This window comes from Chaetodon auriga, chromosome 1, assembly GCF_051107435.1.
Source record: "Chaetodon auriga isolate fChaAug3 chromosome 1, fChaAug3.hap1, whole genome shotgun sequence".
Classification (NCBI taxonomy): domain Eukaryota; kingdom Metazoa; phylum Chordata; class Actinopteri; order Chaetodontiformes; family Chaetodontidae; genus Chaetodon; species Chaetodon auriga.
In genome coordinates, this window is record NC_135074.1 from 12834575 (window position 1) to 12853739 (window position 19165).

The window sequence follows — 19165 nt, forward strand, 5'->3', positions numbered from 1 at the left end:
TTTTAGGCCGGTCTTTTGGCTTATACAAACACACTCCCACACCTTTCACGTAAACACATAGATTGACTTTTTAAAACCAGAAGCCATTTATGAGGTTTTTTTTTATGAGTTGACAGACGCAAAGCGCAGCATGGCATTTCTTCTATGCATTCATTGCCGTGACAACAGAGATGCCATGACATTAAACAGGCTCTTATTTTGAAAATCGCAGGGGGTGCACTCATAGACATATAAAGAATACACTCCGCGCCACGCCTCCTCTCCCGCACAGGGAATCATGTTGGGTCATTATTTGACAATTTGTCCAGTTCATAGTCAAGCTCTCGGTGATCTAAGTTCATCGCTAACAGCCTGAAATATGCAGAGTTACGCAGAGGTGATGAGAGACTTTGTGGAGAACCATGCGACCGTTCTCGCAGTTGCTTTTATTGCAGGTAAATCCATTCTTTTATGGTATTAACATCGTGTAATGACTATCATAAACAATCCTGATTTGCTTTGGAGCTCCAGACATATCTGCAGGGCTCTCAAGTTTTGAACTGAGCTCAGAGTGAGATTTTGGCGGCGGCGACGAAGGTGGGGACGGGGGTCTGATCTAATGAATGACACATAAAATCGTAAATAAAAAAATAAAATGTATTTAATTCAGCATTTCTTAGTGCAGGTGCGCTTGGTCTGTAACCCTCGCCCCACTCCCTCCTGCTCAGTACGTGCACACAGAAGCCGCCACACATCATGTAGTTGACCAATCACGTGCGGTTGAAACAGAAAAAAAGTCGAGAAAAAAACCCCAAAGCGGCTCCCGCTCCGGCTCCCAGGCAGGAGTCGGCTCGATCGCTCTAAGAGCCGTTTCGTTCCGGACCGACACATCACTGATTCCTCTACCTGTTCACTGTTATAAAAAAAAAAAAAAATAAATAATAGCGGCGCAACTTGGTGGGCGTTATCCTGGTAATTTCTCTGAGTGAGTAATAGGAGGTGTGGCGTGTGAGTGTGTGAAGGGTTGAAATGCGCGTGTCTCATGCCCAATGCGCGAGACTTCAGAGCTTTGAGATAACAAGAACCAAGATCTTACGCAAAGAAATAGAGTAAAAAGGCAAATGACAAAAGAATAAGGCAGATTCAGTTGCATGTAATGTTGTTGTGAACGCTCTGTTTACAGTGTTTACTTTGTCTCTTCGGCCAGGGGCAGGTCTGCTGGCCTTGCGGAGGTGGATGGCTGGTGGAGTGTGTCGGAGCAAGGTCAGGCTGGATGGGAAAACGGTGCTGATCACTGGAGCCAACACTGGCATTGGGAAGGAGACGGCACTGGACATGGCCCAGAGAGGTCAGACCACAGAGTGTTACACACTGTGTGTTTGTGCACCTCGCTGTTAGGACCCCTCTGCCATCACGCTGTGCATTGCTGTTCAGATTTCAATTACACTGACACATTGGTTTCTTCTGTTAGGGGCCAGAGTGATCCTCGCCTGCAGGGACATGACCAGAGCCCGCATTGCAGCTGACGACATCCGGCAGCGGAGTGGAAACGGCAACGTGGTGGTAAAGAAGCTGGACCTCGCCTCGCTGCAGTCTGTCAGAGACCTGGCTAAAGATGTCCTGGAGAATGAGGCACGTCTGGACATCCTCATTAACAATGCAGGTATTTTGCAGTGGTTGTCCCTTACTCAGCCAGCAGCAGTAAATATCACAAACATCATCACAGTTTCAAGGGCACATTGAGGACTTGAGCAAAATGGATGAAAAGGCGTCCGATGTGTTTCAGCCGGCTCTGTTTACTAGAGCTGTCCTCTCCTCTGATGTTGAAGTGTTTTTGTTGGTTGTTAGGTATCGCGCTGTGTCCCAAGTGGATGACTGAGGATGGCTTTGAAATGCAGTTTGGCGTGAACCACTTGGGACATTTTCTCCTCACCGACCTTCTCCTTGACCTACTGAAGAAGTCAGCTCCAAGTCGCATCGTCATCGTGTCCAGCATGCTACACGAGAGTGGTAAAGTGACTCATTTCAGTCCTTCAACACACCTGTGAATGTTGTGAACAGAGGAGATTTTTTGTCTCCTTTTCAGTCTCTGATCAGATCGTTTCATCCTTAAAATGAAAGGACTGTGGTTGGGTTTCATGACAGGTGTAGCAGATAAAACTAAAGCATGATTGTTTCTTGATTTCAATGGTAATTCCTGCTTAAAGACCGCGTTGAATTGTTTCTCTGCAGGCCGCATACACTTTGACGACATCAACCTTGATAAAGACTACGACGGTCAAGTGAGCTACAGCCAAACCAAGCTGGCAAACGTGCTCTTCGGCAGAGAGCTGGCTGCAAGGCTGCGAGGTTGGCGTCCAATTCAAAAATGTGTACTGCATGTTATTATTAAACAGATACATGTCATTGTCTCCCATTAACATAGTCAGAGTAGTACAAATCCCTTCTTAGTTTTTTACTTCCTGTTCTTGTGTCTCTGTTCCTCTCCCTGTGTTAATTGTCTTGTGATGTTTTATGCATTGAAATTGACTTTATTTGATGCATCTGTCCCATCAGGCACTGGTGTGAACGTGTACAGTCTTCACCCTGGGGTCATCCACACAGAGTTAACTCGCCACATGTTGGCCTCTTTCGCCCTGTGGAAGAGGGTCATAGCCCGTCTACTTTACTTCCTGGTCAAAAATCCCTGGGAAGGAGCTCAGACCACCATCTACTGCGCTGTGGACGAGAGCCTGGCCAACTCCAGCAGCCTCTACTACAGGCAAGTACACCTGCAGTAAAACTGGACTGAGTGTGAAGAGAAACCTCATTCGTTCAGTGGTGTTAATAGCTGCAGAGGTCTGGAATTCAGTCCGCTTTGCATGTCTGTGTGCATATGTTCTTTGTCCACTGTGTAATGACACAGCAATTGTACAATAGATTAGATTATGACCACTCTGTATGTGACTTCTGCTGATCTTTTCATCCTATTTCATTTCTTCCATCATACAGTGACTGCGCCCCCAAAACGCCGGCCCCGCAGGCTCTGGATGATGCCGCAGCCAAGAAGCTGTGGGACCTCAGTGCTTCCATGGTTGGTCTGGGTTAAACACAACAGCCTGCCCAGCTTTTATCACCCATTCCTCCTGCCGGAGTCACTGTTGTTTGCGCGGGTGGATAAAGCACAGCAATGTGTTTTATTATTGAATGCAGAAGGGTTTTGCACTAAGAAGGCTAATTTCATCGACTCAGATCTTTTAGACCTGAAATGATTTGCTGACGAGTGAAAATGTTTTGCACTATTTAATCTCAGACTCGTCAGTTGTTTGAATATTGCACTTGCATAATCTGCATTATATTTTGTGCTTTATCTGATATATCTACAGAATGATGCTATATCCTTATCAAAAGAGGCAATACTTTTGCTTTTTAATCAACCATCTTGGATGATGGATTGCATTTTAATGAGCGATTGCTTTTATACATTTAGTCTGATTCGTGCTGCAAATTCCAAGAGACATTTAACACTTAAAACTTGCTGCTTTTATTCATGGTATTGAACAACAACCTCCAACATACAGTAAAATGATTGTATAAGCAGCAAGTGGTGAGAGGAGTGCTGCACTTCAGAGGAGAGAGGATCCTCCACCTGGTGTAGAAAGGGAGTGGACGCCTCAGGGACAGAGAGGAGTTAGGAAGAAGCCAGTAGATCCAGAAGAGACGACAGCTTAGCGAGTGTCCTCCTGTGTGTGTGTGTGTGTGTGTGTGTGTGTTTGTTGTTTGTTGCTGTTTGTTGTGCTGCAACGAGATCATTTTGGTGTTTTGTTGCTTTCATTCTTTGAAGTGAGAATTGAACTCTGTGCCTTTTGTTAAATGAACTTGCTGAAAATGAACAGTACAGAAATGTCGATCAGAGCTGTGAGCGATGTTAATCTTCTGGCAATAAACATCTGATTGAAATCCATTTTTCCCTGGCAGTTATTGAACATCAGGTGCATGACTGAAACTCCTATAGATGGGTATTTATGGAAAACTGATGGCTTTAAATGAGAAAAAGTATCCACAATGTCACTGCTAACAGAAACAAAGAGAACCTTTCAGCTTTTGTGACCTGCTTATCAACACGTTTTAAGATGAAGATGTGCTGAAAAACAGGGAGAACAGAAAATGCTAGTCTGAGCTCCAGAACTCTGAAATACATCCAGATGAAAAGCAAATGGATTGAAACAGCCCAGAATGGCTTTCAAGAATAAAGAATCAACAGTGTAAAGGAGGTTAGGGTCCGGGCTAGTTCGTGTCAGGTTTATGCAGGAGACAAGATGCTGTGTCGGTCAGAACACAGGAATAATGACAATACGCTGGACTCTCTTTCCCAGCAGATCCAATGGCTGTGGTGTTTTTATTGTGGACACCCAGTGTTGTTAACAGTTCTGCAAATAACAAGAAACCACATGATACATCACCTTAATAATAATAACATTTAATAACATAAATGGGAAAAGTATACACAACCCTCCATACATGTTAACTGGTCCAGTAGCGCCCTTTGCTGGCTAAACCAAGCGTGCAATGAACACGCGCACCTGACGCACATGATGCACATGTTGGCCCTTCGCTGAGCAGTTAACTACCGATCGCACCAGCAATACCAACTGTTGGTTAACCACACACACAATTACTCATTAGCCGCTGCAGAAACCACACTATTTGTAAACGATGTTAAACAACAGAAAACAAATTTCTAGCGGCGGAGAAACACTTATTTGTAAATTAACGACGTGCATCTTAAGAAACAATACAGAAACGATACTCACTTCAAGCATCCACTTAACTCTCAGGATGCCACAACAAAACACACTTCCAAATAAAAAACAACCTTAGTTCCAGGCGAAATAACACTAAATCTCCACAGGTGTAAATGAAGGTGGAGAAGGAGAAAGGAAAAAAATGCCCGACGGTGCGACTGCAGGCTGTGCTCAACTACGGTCCCAGGTGACTCATTACTTCCCCGGAGAAGGAGGAAGGGACCTATACACACGCCCTCAGAATCAGAATCATAGCCTTTTATACATCCACCATGATGAATTTTCCACCATTAAGATTTTGACTGTATCAACACCAAAATGCCTACACAGCACTGTGGGACTGAGATACACGTCCATTATAAATGAGCAGGATCAGTAGAAAAATATGGCCACCATCAACCAAAAAAAAAAAATTAAAAAAAATCAAGAGGCAATCTGGCCAGCGAAACTGGCTCTGGACCATTCAGAATAAACTGTGCATGTTGAGTAGCCTGTGTGGGGTCAGTGTAGGCTCTGGTTCAAATTGACAGCACATGACAGAAGTTTGTCTTCAGAGCTCTCTGCCAGAAAGCCTTTCTAAAACATTGAGAAAGGATCTACCCAAACTATGGTCTTTTCTAAAACCTAATCAAGCAGTTTTTTTTTTCACTTGCCAGTGAAAACTGAAAGTAAGCAGTCTGAAAATAATAAGCCAACACCGACTTTTGTATTCACACAGGAAACTAACTCTGGCCTCCTGGGTGAAAATCCTGTTTTCTGAATGTGGACCTCGTCTCTCTTTATGCTACTACACCTGACTTCTAATAGCCTTTCTGCCAGACAGCTTTCTGCCAGAAATGGCTTTCTGACAGAAAGGCCTGACGGCAAACTTCTCCCAATATCAATCTGACTTCAACAAATATTCCAGTTTCCTTTGTCCTGTCCCTCACACAACATGCAGCCAGTGCAGACAGCAGTCTCGTCTTCTTTTTACACACTTGTATATAAAGAATATGAATGAATTGGAAAAGTAAAGACATTCATATCGAGATACAAACTCCAGCCAATACACAAGGAAACACCGGAAAGCTACTCACAAGGACGCAGACAATCTGACAAAGACACACTGGGGAGAGCAGGTGTATATACACACGAGGGGCGGACACAATGAGACACAGGTGAAGACAATGAACAATCACACACATGGGGAAGTCAAGACACTTAACGAGATAACACAGAACAGGAACTGAAAATACCCTTCAAAGTAAAACAGGAAATGACAGAACAGAACATAGACTAGGGCCTGACAGTACCCAAAGGGCTGGTCTTCACCGGCTGAACCTAACTGATGTGAAAGGTGGGGTTAACCCGAAGGGACCTGGGAAGGTTGAGTCTCACAGACACAGGGTTAATAACTTTTGACACAGGGAATGGTCCAACAAAATGGGGGGCCAACTTACCTCTGTCCAGCCTGGTACTTGGGTGCAGCTCTCCTCCTTCTATCGGCAAACTTCTTGTGGCTCTGAGAAGATCTGAGGAAGTTCTGTCAAGCCTGAGCCCACACCTGTCTGCAGCAGCGGACCATGGCGACCGCAGATGGAAGCTGACCTCCCTCTCCAGCTCAGGAAACAGAGGTGGCTGACAGTGGAACCCATCAGTTGGCAGAACGCCTTCCAGAACTATACCACAAACTGCGGACCCCGATCAGACAGGACGTCCCTGGGAAACCCAAAAACTCGACAGACATGAGACATGAGCACCTCCACCGTTTCCTTGGTGGAGGGAATCTTTGGTAGGGGTATGAACCGTACCATCTTAGAGAACCGGTCCACTACTGTAAGTACAGCAGTGTTACCCTCTGATGGGGGTAGCCCGGTCACTAAGTTGAGTGAGATGTCCGACCAGGGTCGCTGTGGCACAGGAGGAGGCTGGAGAAGACCAGCACTGGGGGCGTTCTTGCTCTTATTGTGTTCACAGGTAAGGCAGGCCGCCACATACTCATCAACATCACTCCTCATTCCTGGCCACCAAAACCTCTCACGGACCTGGGCCAGAGTTCTGCGGAAACCAGGATGACAGGAGATTAAGGAAGCATGAGCCCATGAAATCACAGGACCCCGAGGTTCGGGGGTGACAAACAATTTGTTGGTGGGTACCTCTGGAGGAATCAGAACTCCTGATTAGCCTTCTTGACCTGCTCCTCAATCCCCCAGGTAACACAACCAACCACACAATTCTCAGGGATAATGGTCTCTGGTGCTACCAAAACAGATTCACCCTTAAACAGTCTAGATAAAGCATCCGGCTTAGTGTTCTTAGAGCCGGGACAATAGGAAATGGTGAAATTGAACCTGGAGAAAAAGAGAGCCCACCTGGCTTCACGCGGGTTCAGTCCCTTAGCTGACCTGATGTATTCGATGTTCTTATGATCAGTCCAAACCAGGAAAGTTTGTTCAGCCCCCTCCAGCCAGTGTCTCCACTCCTCCAGAGCCAGCTTGATGGCCAACAGTTCGCGATGCCCCACATCATAGTTCCTCTCAGAGGGGGAGAACCTGCGACACGGGAAAGCACAAGGGTGAAGTTTGTCGTCCCTCTCTGACCGTTGGAGAGCACCGCTCCTGCGCCCAGGTCAGAGGCATCCACCTACAATGAACTGCCGTTTGGGGTCAGGAAGGATTAGCACTGGGGCGGAGACAAAGCTGTTCTTGAGTTTCTGGAAAGCTGACTCGGCCTGAGGAGACCAAAGGAACTGCACCTTGGAGGAGGTTCAGGCATGCAGAGGAGAGGCAATGTGACTGAAGTTGCGTACAAACTTCCTGTAGAAGTTAGCAAACCCTAGGAACCGTTGGACCTCCTATCTGGACGCGGGAGCCAACCCTCCCCTCAGACACCACGAACCCCAGAAAAGACACAGTGGGAATATGGAATTCACTCACATCACTGCCAGCGCCTTGGATGGCCACATACTCGGGCAAGTAACCCATCAAACAGTACCTTTGCATATTTTGCTTTTAGGTAACCATCACGAAACACTACAGTTTCATATTCTCTCCTCACCACAGATGCCCCTTATCCTAGGTTACCCCTGGCTCAGAAGACATAACCCCCATACTGACTGGGAGACGGGCGCCATCTTGGGTTGGAGTTTGGGGTGTCACCAGGTCTGCTTAAAAGAAGCCAGCTCTCCGCATGGTGCCTCACCCACGCCAGAAGCCCTGGACATCTCCAATGTTCCAGCGGAGTATCATGACTTCAGAGAAGTGTTCAGTAAGGCCAAAGCCACCTCCCTGCCGCCACCCCTATGACTGTGCTATTGACTTCCTCCCAGGCACAGCCCCGCTCAAGGGTAGCCTGTACTCCCTGTCTAGTCCTGAGAGGGAGGTCATGGAGGCCTAGATCAATGACTCACTGGGGGCAGGGGTCATTCGGCCATCGTCTTCACCGGCGGGGGCGGGGTTCGTCCTCGTGGGCAAGAAGGACGGTTCCCTGAGACCCTGCATAGACTTCCATGGACTCAACGGGATAACAGTGAAGAACCGGTACCCGCTTCCTTTGATCTCCTCAGCCTTCAAACTCCTGCAGGGGGCCGCCGTGTTCACCAAGCTGGACCTCCGCAACGCCTACCACCTGGTCAGGATCCAGGAGGGAGATGAATGGAAAACAGCCTTCAATACACCCACTGGGCACTACAAGTACCTAGTGATGTCATTTGGCCTCACTGAAGGCTGTTTTCCAAGCCCTTGTCAATGACGTTCTTAGGGACATGCTGAATAAGTTTGTCTTTGTTTATCTGAATGACATTCTTATCCTAACCCTTGTTGTGACATATGGACTTTAATTATGGTATTAAAATACAAGTAAAGGAACTGATGAGGGTGTCATGTGACCTCAAGACAGACAAATATATTTTGAAATGATGATGATTTTCCAAAAACAACAGACTCATAACAGAGGGGCAGCTCCTCTGATAGCATCATGAGGGGTCGCAGCCGTCAGAGCAGCCTCACTCACCTGGAAGTCGATGTCAAACTTCATTTTCTCCAGTTCCTCGTAGAAACACTGCTTGTCATTGTCAGGGAGCTCAAACATGAGCTCAGTCCCAAACACCACAGACACATGCAGCAGCAGCAGCAGCAGACAGCCCAGTCCCAGGCAGAGCATGATGAAGTCACACAGAGAGCCGCTGGAAGCTGCAGACGGTCTGTGGTTCCGATCAAAACACCTCTGCAGCTCTGACGTGACACCAGCGCGACGCACTTCCGGGGCAGGCTTGTTTACTTGTTGGTAAATAATTAGCCCGCAGTCATGAAACGTGAATTGTTGCCAAACACGTCCCAGTTTAACCTCTGACTGAATTTCAGAGCAGTTAAAGCAAATAAGGAAGAGACGGATTCCAGCCGACCAGTCCTCAAGTTTACGTTTCAAAATAAATGTCCACGGTTTGAGGCCAACGCGGTCTTTTGGCTTATACAAACACACTCCCACACTTTTCACGTAAACACATAGATTGACTTTTTAAATCAGAATCAGAAATCAGAAATCAGAAAAAGCTTTATTGCCATCGGGGGGGAGACATTCCCCTTTATTTGTCACACACATGCACATGCTGGACACTGCACACGAGGTGAAATTTGACTTCCGCCTTTAACCCATCCTGGGTTGCATGTTTTTAGTGGGGGTATATTTTTACGGAGGATACCCCAGGTGAACACGGGGAGAACATGCAAACTCCACACAGAAAGGCCCTCCTCGAGCAGCAGGCACCGAAGGCATGGTGGAGGACACACCCCCGGTGCCCGCAGCGAGAATCGAACCCGGGACCTTCTTGCTGTGAGGCGACAGTGTTGCCACCGTTTTTTTTGCTATGACATTAAACAATCTCTTATTTTGAAAATCGCAGGGGGTGCACTCATAGACATATAAAGAATGCACTCCGCGCCACGCCTCTCCCCCCGCACAGGGAATCATGTTGGGTCATTATTTGACATTTTGTCCAGTTCGTAGTCAAGCTCTCGGTGATCTAAGTTCATCGCTAACAGCCTGAAATATGCAGAGTTACGCAGAAGTGATGAGAGACTTTGTGGAGAACCATGCGACCGTTCTCGCAGTTGCTTTTATTGCAGGTAAATCCATTCTTTTATGGTATTTACATCGTGTAATGACTGAGACTGTAAGTGAAGTTGCTGCTTGTGTGAATGTCTGTGATGCTGTTTCAGTTATGAGCCGTCATTCATGTCAGAGTTCAGTGTCACAGTTATTCCATCCTGACGGAGACTTTCACTCATCCTGCTGCTCACTTTGTGAAAATGTGGAAATATCAGTGGAAGAGCAGCCAGCCTGAACCATAATAATGAAGTGTTTGCAGTATTTTAGTTCTTACATTGTTAACTATCATAAATAATCCTGATTTGCTTTGGAGCTCCAGACATATCTGCAGGGCTCTCAAGTTTTGAACTGAGCTCAGAGTGAGATTTTGGCGGCTGCGACGAAGGTGGGGACGGGGGTCTGATCTGATGAATGACACATAAATTCGTCAATAAAAAAAATAAAATGTATTTAATTCAGCATTTCTTAGTGCAGGTGTGTGTGTATGCGCGCGTGCGCTTGGTCTGTAACTCTCGCCCCACTCCCTCCTGCTCAGTACGTGCACACAGAAGCCGCCACACATCATGTAGTTGACCAATCACGTGCGGTTGAAACAGAAAAAAAGTCGAGAAAAAAAACCCCATAGCGGCTCCCGCTCCGGCTCCCAGGCAGGAGTCGGCTCGATCGCTCTAAGAGCCGTTTCGTTCCGGACCGACACATCACTGATTCCTCTACCTGTTCACTGTTATAAAAAAAAAATAGCGGCGCAACTTGGTGGGCGTTATCCTGGTAATTTCTCTGAGTGAGTAATAGGAGGTGTGGCGTGTGAGTGTGTGAAGGGTTGAAATGCGCGTGTCTCATGCCCAATGCGCGAGACTTCAGAGCTTTGAGATAACAAGAACCAAGATCTTACGCAAAGAAATAAAAAGAGTAAAAACGCAAATGACAAAAGAATAAGGCAGATTCAGTTGCATGTAATGTTGTTGTGAACGCTCTGTTTACAGTGTTTACTTTGTCTCTTCGGCCAGGGGCAGGTCTGCTGGCCTTGCGGAGGTGGATGGCTGGTGGAGTGTGTCGGAGCAAGGTCAGGCTGGATGGGAAAACAGTGCTGATCACTGGAGCCAACACTGGCATTGGGAAGGAGACGGCACTGGACATGGCCCAGAGAGGTCAGACCACAGAGTGTTACACACTGTGTGTTTGTGCACCTCGCTGTTAGGACCCCTCTGCCATCACGCTGTGCATTGCTGTTCAGATTTCAATTACACTGACACATTGGTTTCTTCTGTTAGGGGCCAGAGTGATCCTCGCCTGCAGGGACATGATCAAAGCCCGCATTGCAGCTGACGACATCCGGCAGCGGAGTGGAAACGGCAACGTGGTGGTAAAGAAGCTGGACCTCGCCTCGCTGCAGTCTGTCAGAGACCTGGCTAAAGATGTCCTGAAGAATGAGGCACGTCTGGACATCCTCATTAACAATGCAGGTATTTTGCAGTGGTTGTCCCTTACTCAGCCAGCAGCAGTAAATATCACAAACATCATCATCGTTTCAAGGGCACATTGAGGACTTGAGCAAAATGCAGTTGGATGAAAAGGCGTCCGATGTGTTTCAGCCGGCTCTGTTTACCAGAGCTGTCCTCTCCTCTGATGTTGAAGTGTTTTTGTTGGTTGTTAGGTATCGCTGTGTGTCCCAAGTGGAAGACTGAGGATGGCTTTGAAATGCAGTTTGGCGTGAACCACTTGGGACATTTTCTCCTCACCGACCTTCTCCTTGACCTACTGAAGAAGTCAGCTCCAAGTCGCATCGTCATCGTGTCCAGCATGGTACATGACACTGGTAAAGTGACTCATTTCAGTCCTTCAGCACACCTGTGAATGTTGTGAACAGAGGAGATTTTTTGTCTCCTTTTCAGTCTCTGATCAGATCGTTTCATCCTTAAAATGAAAGGACTGCGGTTGGGTTTCATGACAGGTGTAGCAGATAAAACTAAAGCATGATTGTTTCTTGATTTCAATGGTAATTCCTGCTTAAAGACCGCGTTGAATTGTTTCTCTGCAGGCCGCATACACTTTGACGACATCAACCTTGATAAAGACTACGACAGTCTAGTGAGCTACAGCCAAACCAAGCTGGCAAACGTGCTCTTCGGCAGAGAACTGGCTGCAAGGCTGCAAGGTTGGCGTCCAATTCAAAAATGTGTACTGCATGTTACTATTAAACAGATACATGTCATTGTCTTCCATTAACATAGTCAGAGTAGTACAAATCCCTTCTTAGTTTTTTACTTCCTGTTCTTGTGTCTCTGTTCCTCTCCCTGTGTTAATTGTCTTGTGATGTTTTATGCATTGAAATTGACTTTATTTGATGGATCTGTCCCATCAGGCACTGGTGTGAATGTGTACAGTCTTCACCCTGGGGTCATCCACACAGAGTTAACTCGCCACATGTTGGCCTCTTTCGCCCTGTGGAAGAGGGTCATAGCCCGTCTACTTTACTTCCTGGTCAAAAATCCCTGGGAAGGAGCTCAGACCACCATCTACTGCGCTGTGGACGAGAGCCTGGCCAACTCCAGTGGCCTCTACTACAGGCAAGTACACCTGCAGTAAAACTGGACTGAGTGTGAAGAGAAACCTCATTCGTTCAGTGGTGTTAATAGCTGCAGAGGTCTGGAATTCAGTCTGCTTTGCATGTCTGTGTGCATATGTTCTTTGTCCACTGTGTAATGACACAGCAATTGTACAATAGATTAGATTATGACCACTCTGTGTGTGACTTCTGCTGATGTTTTCATCTTATTTCATTTCTTTCATCATACAGTGACTGCGCCCCCAAAACGCCGGCCCCGCAGGCTCTGGATGATGCCGCAGCCAAGAAGCTGTGGGACCTCAGTGCTTCCATGGTTGGTCTGGGTTAAACACAACAGCCTGCCCAGCTTTTATCACCCATTCCTCCTGCCGGAGTCGCTGTTGTTTGCGCGGGTGGATAAAGCACAGCAATGTGTTTTATTATTGAATGCAGAAGGGTTTTGCACTAAGAAGGCTAATTTCATCGACTCAGATCTTTTAGACCTGAAATGATTTGCTGACGAGTGAAAATGTTTTGCACTATTTAATCTCAGACTCGTCAGTTGTTTGAATATTGCACTTGCATAATCTGCATTATATTTTGTGCTTTATCTGATATATCTACAGAATGATGCTATATCCTTATCAAAAGAGGCAATACTTTTGCTTTTTAATCAACCATCTTGGATGATGGATTGCATTTTAATGAGCGATTGCTTTTATACATTTAATCTGATTCGTGCTGCAAATTCCAAGAGACATTTAACACTTAAAACTTGCTGCTTTTATTCATGGTATTGAACAACAACCTCCAACATACAGTAAAATGATTGTATAACCAGCAAGTGGTGAGAGGAGTGCTGCCCTTCAGAGGAGAGAGGATCCTCCACCTGGTGTAGAAAGGGAGTGGACGCCTCAGGGACAGAGAGGAGTTAGGAAGAAGCCAGTAGATCCAGAAGAGACGACAGCTTAGCGAGTGTCCTCGTGTGTGTGTTTGCTGTTTGTTGTGCCGCGACAAGATCATTTTGGTGTTTTGTTGCTTTCATTCTTTGAAGTGAGAATTGAACTCTGTGCCTTTTGTTAAATGAACTTGCTGAAAATGAACAGTACAGAAATGTTGATCGGAGCTGTGAGCGATGTTAATCTTCTGGCAATAAACATCTGATTGAAATAGATTTTTCCCTGGCAGTTATTGAACATCAGGTGCATGACTGAAACTCCTATAGATGGGTATTTATGGAAAACTGATGGCTATAAATGAGAAAAAATATCACTGCTAGCAGAAACTAATAGAGAACTTTTCGGCTTTATCAACACGTTTTAAGATGAAGATGTGCTGAAAAACAGGGAGAACAGAGGATGCCGGCCTGAGCTCCAGAACTCTGAAATACAGCCAAATGAAAAGCAAATGGATTGAAACAGCCCAGAATGACTTTCAAGAATAAAGAATCAACAGCTTCACACATCACATTCACATTTACACATTTCGTATTTAGACTTTCACGTCACTTCCTTTGACTTTTCATACTGTCAGGTCTCATGTTGATCCATCCATCGTGGATCAACATGCTTATTCTTGTGCAGTGTGACGTTTGAGATACAGTCTTCTGTTTGAAACTGTCCACTCACTGCGCTGTAATTACAGTGCAGAAATGCCAGGGCTTCCAGTTTCTGGGTGTGAGAATCGTGTCAGAACGTTGGCATGCATCATACTGAAATTACTCACCTATTTTTTTTATTCCAGTTCAGCAGTTGCATCATCCTCAGTGTACAACTTTGATGGATTATGTCAGTCATGCTGTGTCATGTCAAGATGTTCAAGCTCACTGTGACCCTGCTACTTTATATATTTATGGTCAGGGGAAAGAAGTTTTAAGAAGTGTTACTCCCCCAACATATAAAGTGTCTTTCTGCACAATAAGCTATTCTTTCATTTTTATGAATCGTACAGGTGTCCCAGACAGATTGTGTCAAACACTGGTCTTTCCTGCGTACTGCCCCTTTTAGAGTAATACAGAAAGAAGACAGAAAGCTGCATAGTTGCTTTCTGTCATGTTTCTGTGAAATATGACTCAAAACCAGGTGTGCTCGGAGCAGCCTGGAGGGAATCCACTGATAGACGCGGACAGACAAACCTTTCCACTTTTCAGTCCTTGGATATGAAGTACGACTCAGTGTATCCATCTCACCCATATCATCCAATGCATCCATATCATCTAAAAGGAGACCTTAGATGGTTTAATTGTCGACAAATCATAAGGTAGATTACAATGCAGCCTCAGTATCGGTATTGGTAGTTACTGAAGTTCCTGTTAGGCATGTAGAATATTCACATTCTCAGACCAATCTTCTTAACAACTCTTTAAAACTCTTTAAAAAGCAATAAATTACAATTGTAGTCAACCTTCTAAAACATAATTTGTGTCTGAACAACTAAACCACAAAAACTAATAACAGCCTTAAACATGATCACAATTATGAACTCAATGACTTAATTACCGTAAAGGCTCTCTGACTCAGATGTCTCCAGTATCTGTAGGTATTGTCATGCACATGCCCTTATCAGTTCTCCGTCCAACGGATACAGAATCTATAGCTGGGCTGGAAAAGTGATAAGGAGATGTGAGCGACCACAGTACCACAACAGTTGTTAAATCTCTATCACACTGTGATGAAGGACCTATTGTGAAAGAGTCCTGAGAGGTTTAAAGAGTCCCCAGCTGTGGACTGCCTGATGTCGCCATCCCTTTCCTGTCTGAAGTCCTGGCCCTGAAAGAGAACTTCTCGAGGTCGCAGCAGATGAGATCTGTTGGGTCACTTCCATCATTCAGCCACAGAAAAGGTGAGCCATCTCTGCCAGCTGAAAACAGCCCAGATCCTCACGCAGCGAGCAACTAGTTAAGCTTTAACCAGTAAAGTGGGTTCCTGCAGCAGTTGCCCTTCGCTGTTTGACTGCTGACAAACTTTTGAGACACACCCCATTGATGAGTTTTATTTGACTGCAGCCCCGCCTGGCTTGCAGGGATTTCTCCGGCTGCCATTGGTTCATATTCTGAACTCGCCATACCTGCCCCCTGGCTCTTGTGGACCGGAGCCAAATAGTTCTTCCAGTTGTCAATCACAGGGATATCAGCCAGTGGGATGAGAGAGGCCAGGCTTGGCGGGTGTGTTCCCCACAGGTGTGGCTGAGAAGCACATTCCAATATGTACATACCTGTCAGCTCCTCTGGTATTCAGCTGCTCCTAGAAAGACCTCTGTTGACCACTCACTCTCCCCTTTCCTCCTCCTGGGGCCCATGCAGAGGGAGAAGGAAATAGCTCCTGTTTCAGTTGCACAAATAAGCAATTTTCTCCCCATGCCGTGTGTATCTTCAATTCTTTCTTAAAGTATGCCACTTCCTTTAAAGTTATGATGCCCCATTCAGGAGTGAAACCTTGGGTAATTGCATGTTACATATATTGCAAATTATTCCAGGAGCCACACACACCACACCGCAGTTGTATCTCATTATTCACTCTGATATGTGGAGTCAGTCAGCGTACAGGTGCAGGCAGTGGCATGTGCTCCCCCACCAGCAAAGAGCCTCAGATCATCTGTTTTCTCCCTCTGGAGATCGTAAAGCCTTAACGAGAATGTGTGTGAAGTGTAGTATTGTGTTGTCTGCCCCTCTGGTATGCAGACCTCTCTCTTTTCCACTCCAGCCATTTTTCCTTATGTCCCTCTCTCTCTGTCTTCATCCCTCTCACCCCCTTTTGTGGCCCTTCATCTTGCAGTGGATCCCCCTATCTGTCCCCCCTTCTCTCTCTCTTTTACCTCTCAGACTTCAGAAGTGAACAGTGTGTGCCTCAGGCAGGTGTGGGAATACAGGTTTGCAGCATTCACGGGCCTGAAGCAGAGCAGAGTGGAGCGGCCCATGTCGTGATTACCTCCAGACGAGTCTGTGCATGTGTTGAGCTGAATCAGAGCACCCACAGTGACTAAGCTCCTCTGTGTCACCAGTCACTTAATCACACAGTAGTCGTATAGCTGTAGCTCTCTGATTTCCAAAAACTCTTGAACTCAGAATAGGGCCAGTAACCCAGTTTGTGTCCTCAGACAATAAGATCCAGTGGTGGAGGGCGAAATACTCTAATCCATATCCCACGTTGTCTTTCATAGTTTTCTGTGTTATGTTCATGTGATACTATGTACCAGAGAATGGTTTTGTGCTTTGTACAGTGAATTTGTTTGCAGTGGGCAACAGTGGTGGAGGAATGAGTGGTAAAAAATACTAAATGTACTAAAATCAGTCCTGCATTCAAAACCTTATTTAAGCAAAAGTATGTATTATCATCAAAATACACTTCAAGTAATAAAAGTGGAAGTACTCATTTAGCAGTAAAATGGTCCCTGGCAGTGCTTTATACACAGTATATACTCTGTGTGTGTGTGTGTGTGTGTGTGTGTGTGTATCATATTAATATATATTACTGATGAATTCATGCATATGTTGCATTTTACCACTGTAGATGTTTAAGGTTGAGCTAACTGTAACTTCTTTATATACTGCTGTTATATACCTCTTGCGGTGAATCATATTGTATAAGATTGTATTGTATTGATTGTATAAGATTGTATAAGATCATTATATGTTTGTCGTGTCACTGTCCTGTGAGAACCACATATCACATAACAATCCAAGAGTAGTTTATTTATCTCTAGAAGTAGGAGAATTGTCTCAATCTAACACTTCAGTATATCAGAAACATTTAAAGTCAGCAAATGTGGTGGTACATGATTTTCAATAGACAGGAAGGATATGGAAATCTGAAAAGTAACTAGTAACTAAAGCTGTCAGACATTGGAGTAGAAAGTACAGTATTTGCCACTGAGATGCGGTGAGATAGAGGTATACGTTAGCATGAACCTCAAAACTCTACTTAAATAATGTCATTGAGTGAATGTATTTAGTTACATTCCACCACTGGTGAGGAGACAGGAAGCAGCAGAGGTGCAGCATGGTGAAAGTAAACTACGTGCTATCAGTAATAAAGTCTGCTACTGACCTGGTGAATCTGAAGCTTTCACAAAATGAAATGTGCTGTGATTGAGCAAAGGAATAAATGATACCTCTTCTTTAATCATTATCAACTTAATTTCAACAGTAGGCGCACTGCACAAACACCTGTAGGGTGATCTAATGCAACTGACTTCAGTAGCATGGCAATAAATTTTACATGTAGCTAGAAATATGCATTTTAAGTTTAATTTCAGTTTGTTTTATGTCTCTGTCTATGAATGACAAACAACAGGAAAATACATATGTCCATGCGTAGCCCACTTAAAACATATGGTAAAGAGAAGAGTTACCACTTCAACACCTTCCTACAAATTGTGTTTAATAAGATCAGAATAAAAGAAAAGATAAAAAGAAAAAAAAGATTTTATTTTCACACATACGGCAGTGGGGTCTGCGGGATCTCAAACAAGACAAAACACAAGCGTTGGTGTGGGTGTATGGGTGACTTCAGAAGATGTGAACAGTGGGATATCACAGGTGTGGGAGCCACTACTGACGAAAAGAAATAAAACCAGATGAACATATGCTTTGGGTCATGATCATTAACGCTAACTTTGCCTGTGTAAACAACACCTGCAGACCTATAGAAGCTAAATGAAACAACCCTATGACATGTTTGACAGCCCGGCATCCTCTCCCATGATGCTGCTGGTGTTTTTGGGAAGAGGAAGAGAAGCCAGATCAAGATCAGGATCAGGATCATGGGTGTCTGTAAGAATTCGCGGGCCAGGGCTGGGAGGAGAATTTTCAGAAGGTTGTGAGGGGTGTTTGCGCCCTGAGGCTGTATTCTGTCGCTGTGGATAAAGACACTGTCGAGCGAGCACATAGACAACAGGGGAGGTGCTGAGTCAGCTGTCCGCCTGGCTTAGCTCACGCTGTGCTGCTTCGGACTCTTCAGCGCACTGTTCCCATCAGATCCTCAAGCCAGGACTCACCAATATTCTCTTTATTCTTTCTTCTCTTTCGCTTTATTTGAACATTGATGAGGATTTTGACATAAAATTGAGTCCAAAATCATTTAGAATTATTTGGTCAACCATAGTACTTTAACTTGTACGAATATAAATTATCATTTCCTGACTGAAATTATAGCAATAGATAGTAATTTTAGGATTTAAATGCATTTTACCTCTATGGGCACACTTTCTTCATAAATTCTTTTCAAAATGACGTAAATTAGGCTTTTAAAATGGTGCGTTTGCTGTAAAATGAATGTACTGCCATGAATCATGGGATTTTAGTATAACTGAAAAAGATAACCTGTTTGTCTTGGATCTTAAAAATCTCATATTTTAAGATCAGACAAAGAAAAGTTTTGATAATTTTCTGGCAGAGTTTTAAATGCTTAATTGGACATAAGAAGATTTTGATTAAATCTGCTTTTCGTTTGGCTTAATACCATCTAAGCGACTTAAATCTTTACTCTTTACCAAGTCCTCCATTTGGTGGCATGCAGCGTTAACTTGCAACCCTCTTCCGCATGGTTTGACATTCTGCTCTTGATATTTTGTGATGTCTTAGCATACCATAGGCAGAGGAAGGGCTGCCGCCATCTCTGCTTGCATTGTTGTCCATTATTTAGTTGAGTTCCTCTCGTCAGTGTGAAAGTCTGGTGCTAAGCAAACAGGCGTCGGCCTCTCTTTATCCAGTTCCGGAGTTTGTGGGAACATCGGACACCAGGGCCACTCATGTGGACCAGAGGAGATCTGCTAA

At 45.0% G+C, this 19165-nt stretch overlaps 2 protein-coding genes across 2 annotated transcripts; both read left to right on the plus strand.

Moving 5' to 3' along the window:
- Positions 1–336: 336 nt before the first annotated feature.
- LOC143324612 (retinol dehydrogenase 11-like) lies at positions 337–3824 on the plus strand. The gene is made up of 7 exons (XM_076737265.1): positions 337–434; positions 1187–1327; positions 1451–1642; positions 1828–1989; positions 2212–2328; positions 2536–2740; positions 2971–3824. Exons 1-7 carry the CDS (start codon positions 359–361, stop codon positions 3065–3067), a joined length of 990 nt encoding a protein of 329 aa, XP_076593380.1. The 5' UTR covers positions 337–358; the 3' UTR covers positions 3068–3824.
- Positions 3825–9749: 5925 nt separating this feature from the next.
- LOC143338724 (retinol dehydrogenase 11-like) lies at positions 9750–13567 on the plus strand. The gene is made up of 7 exons (XM_076759356.1): positions 9750–9865; positions 10856–10996; positions 11120–11311; positions 11503–11664; positions 11887–12003; positions 12211–12415; positions 12646–13567. Exons 1-7 carry the CDS (start codon positions 9790–9792, stop codon positions 12740–12742), a joined length of 990 nt encoding a protein of 329 aa, XP_076615471.1. The 5' UTR covers positions 9750–9789; the 3' UTR covers positions 12743–13567.
- Positions 13568–19165: the final 5598 nt, after the last annotated feature.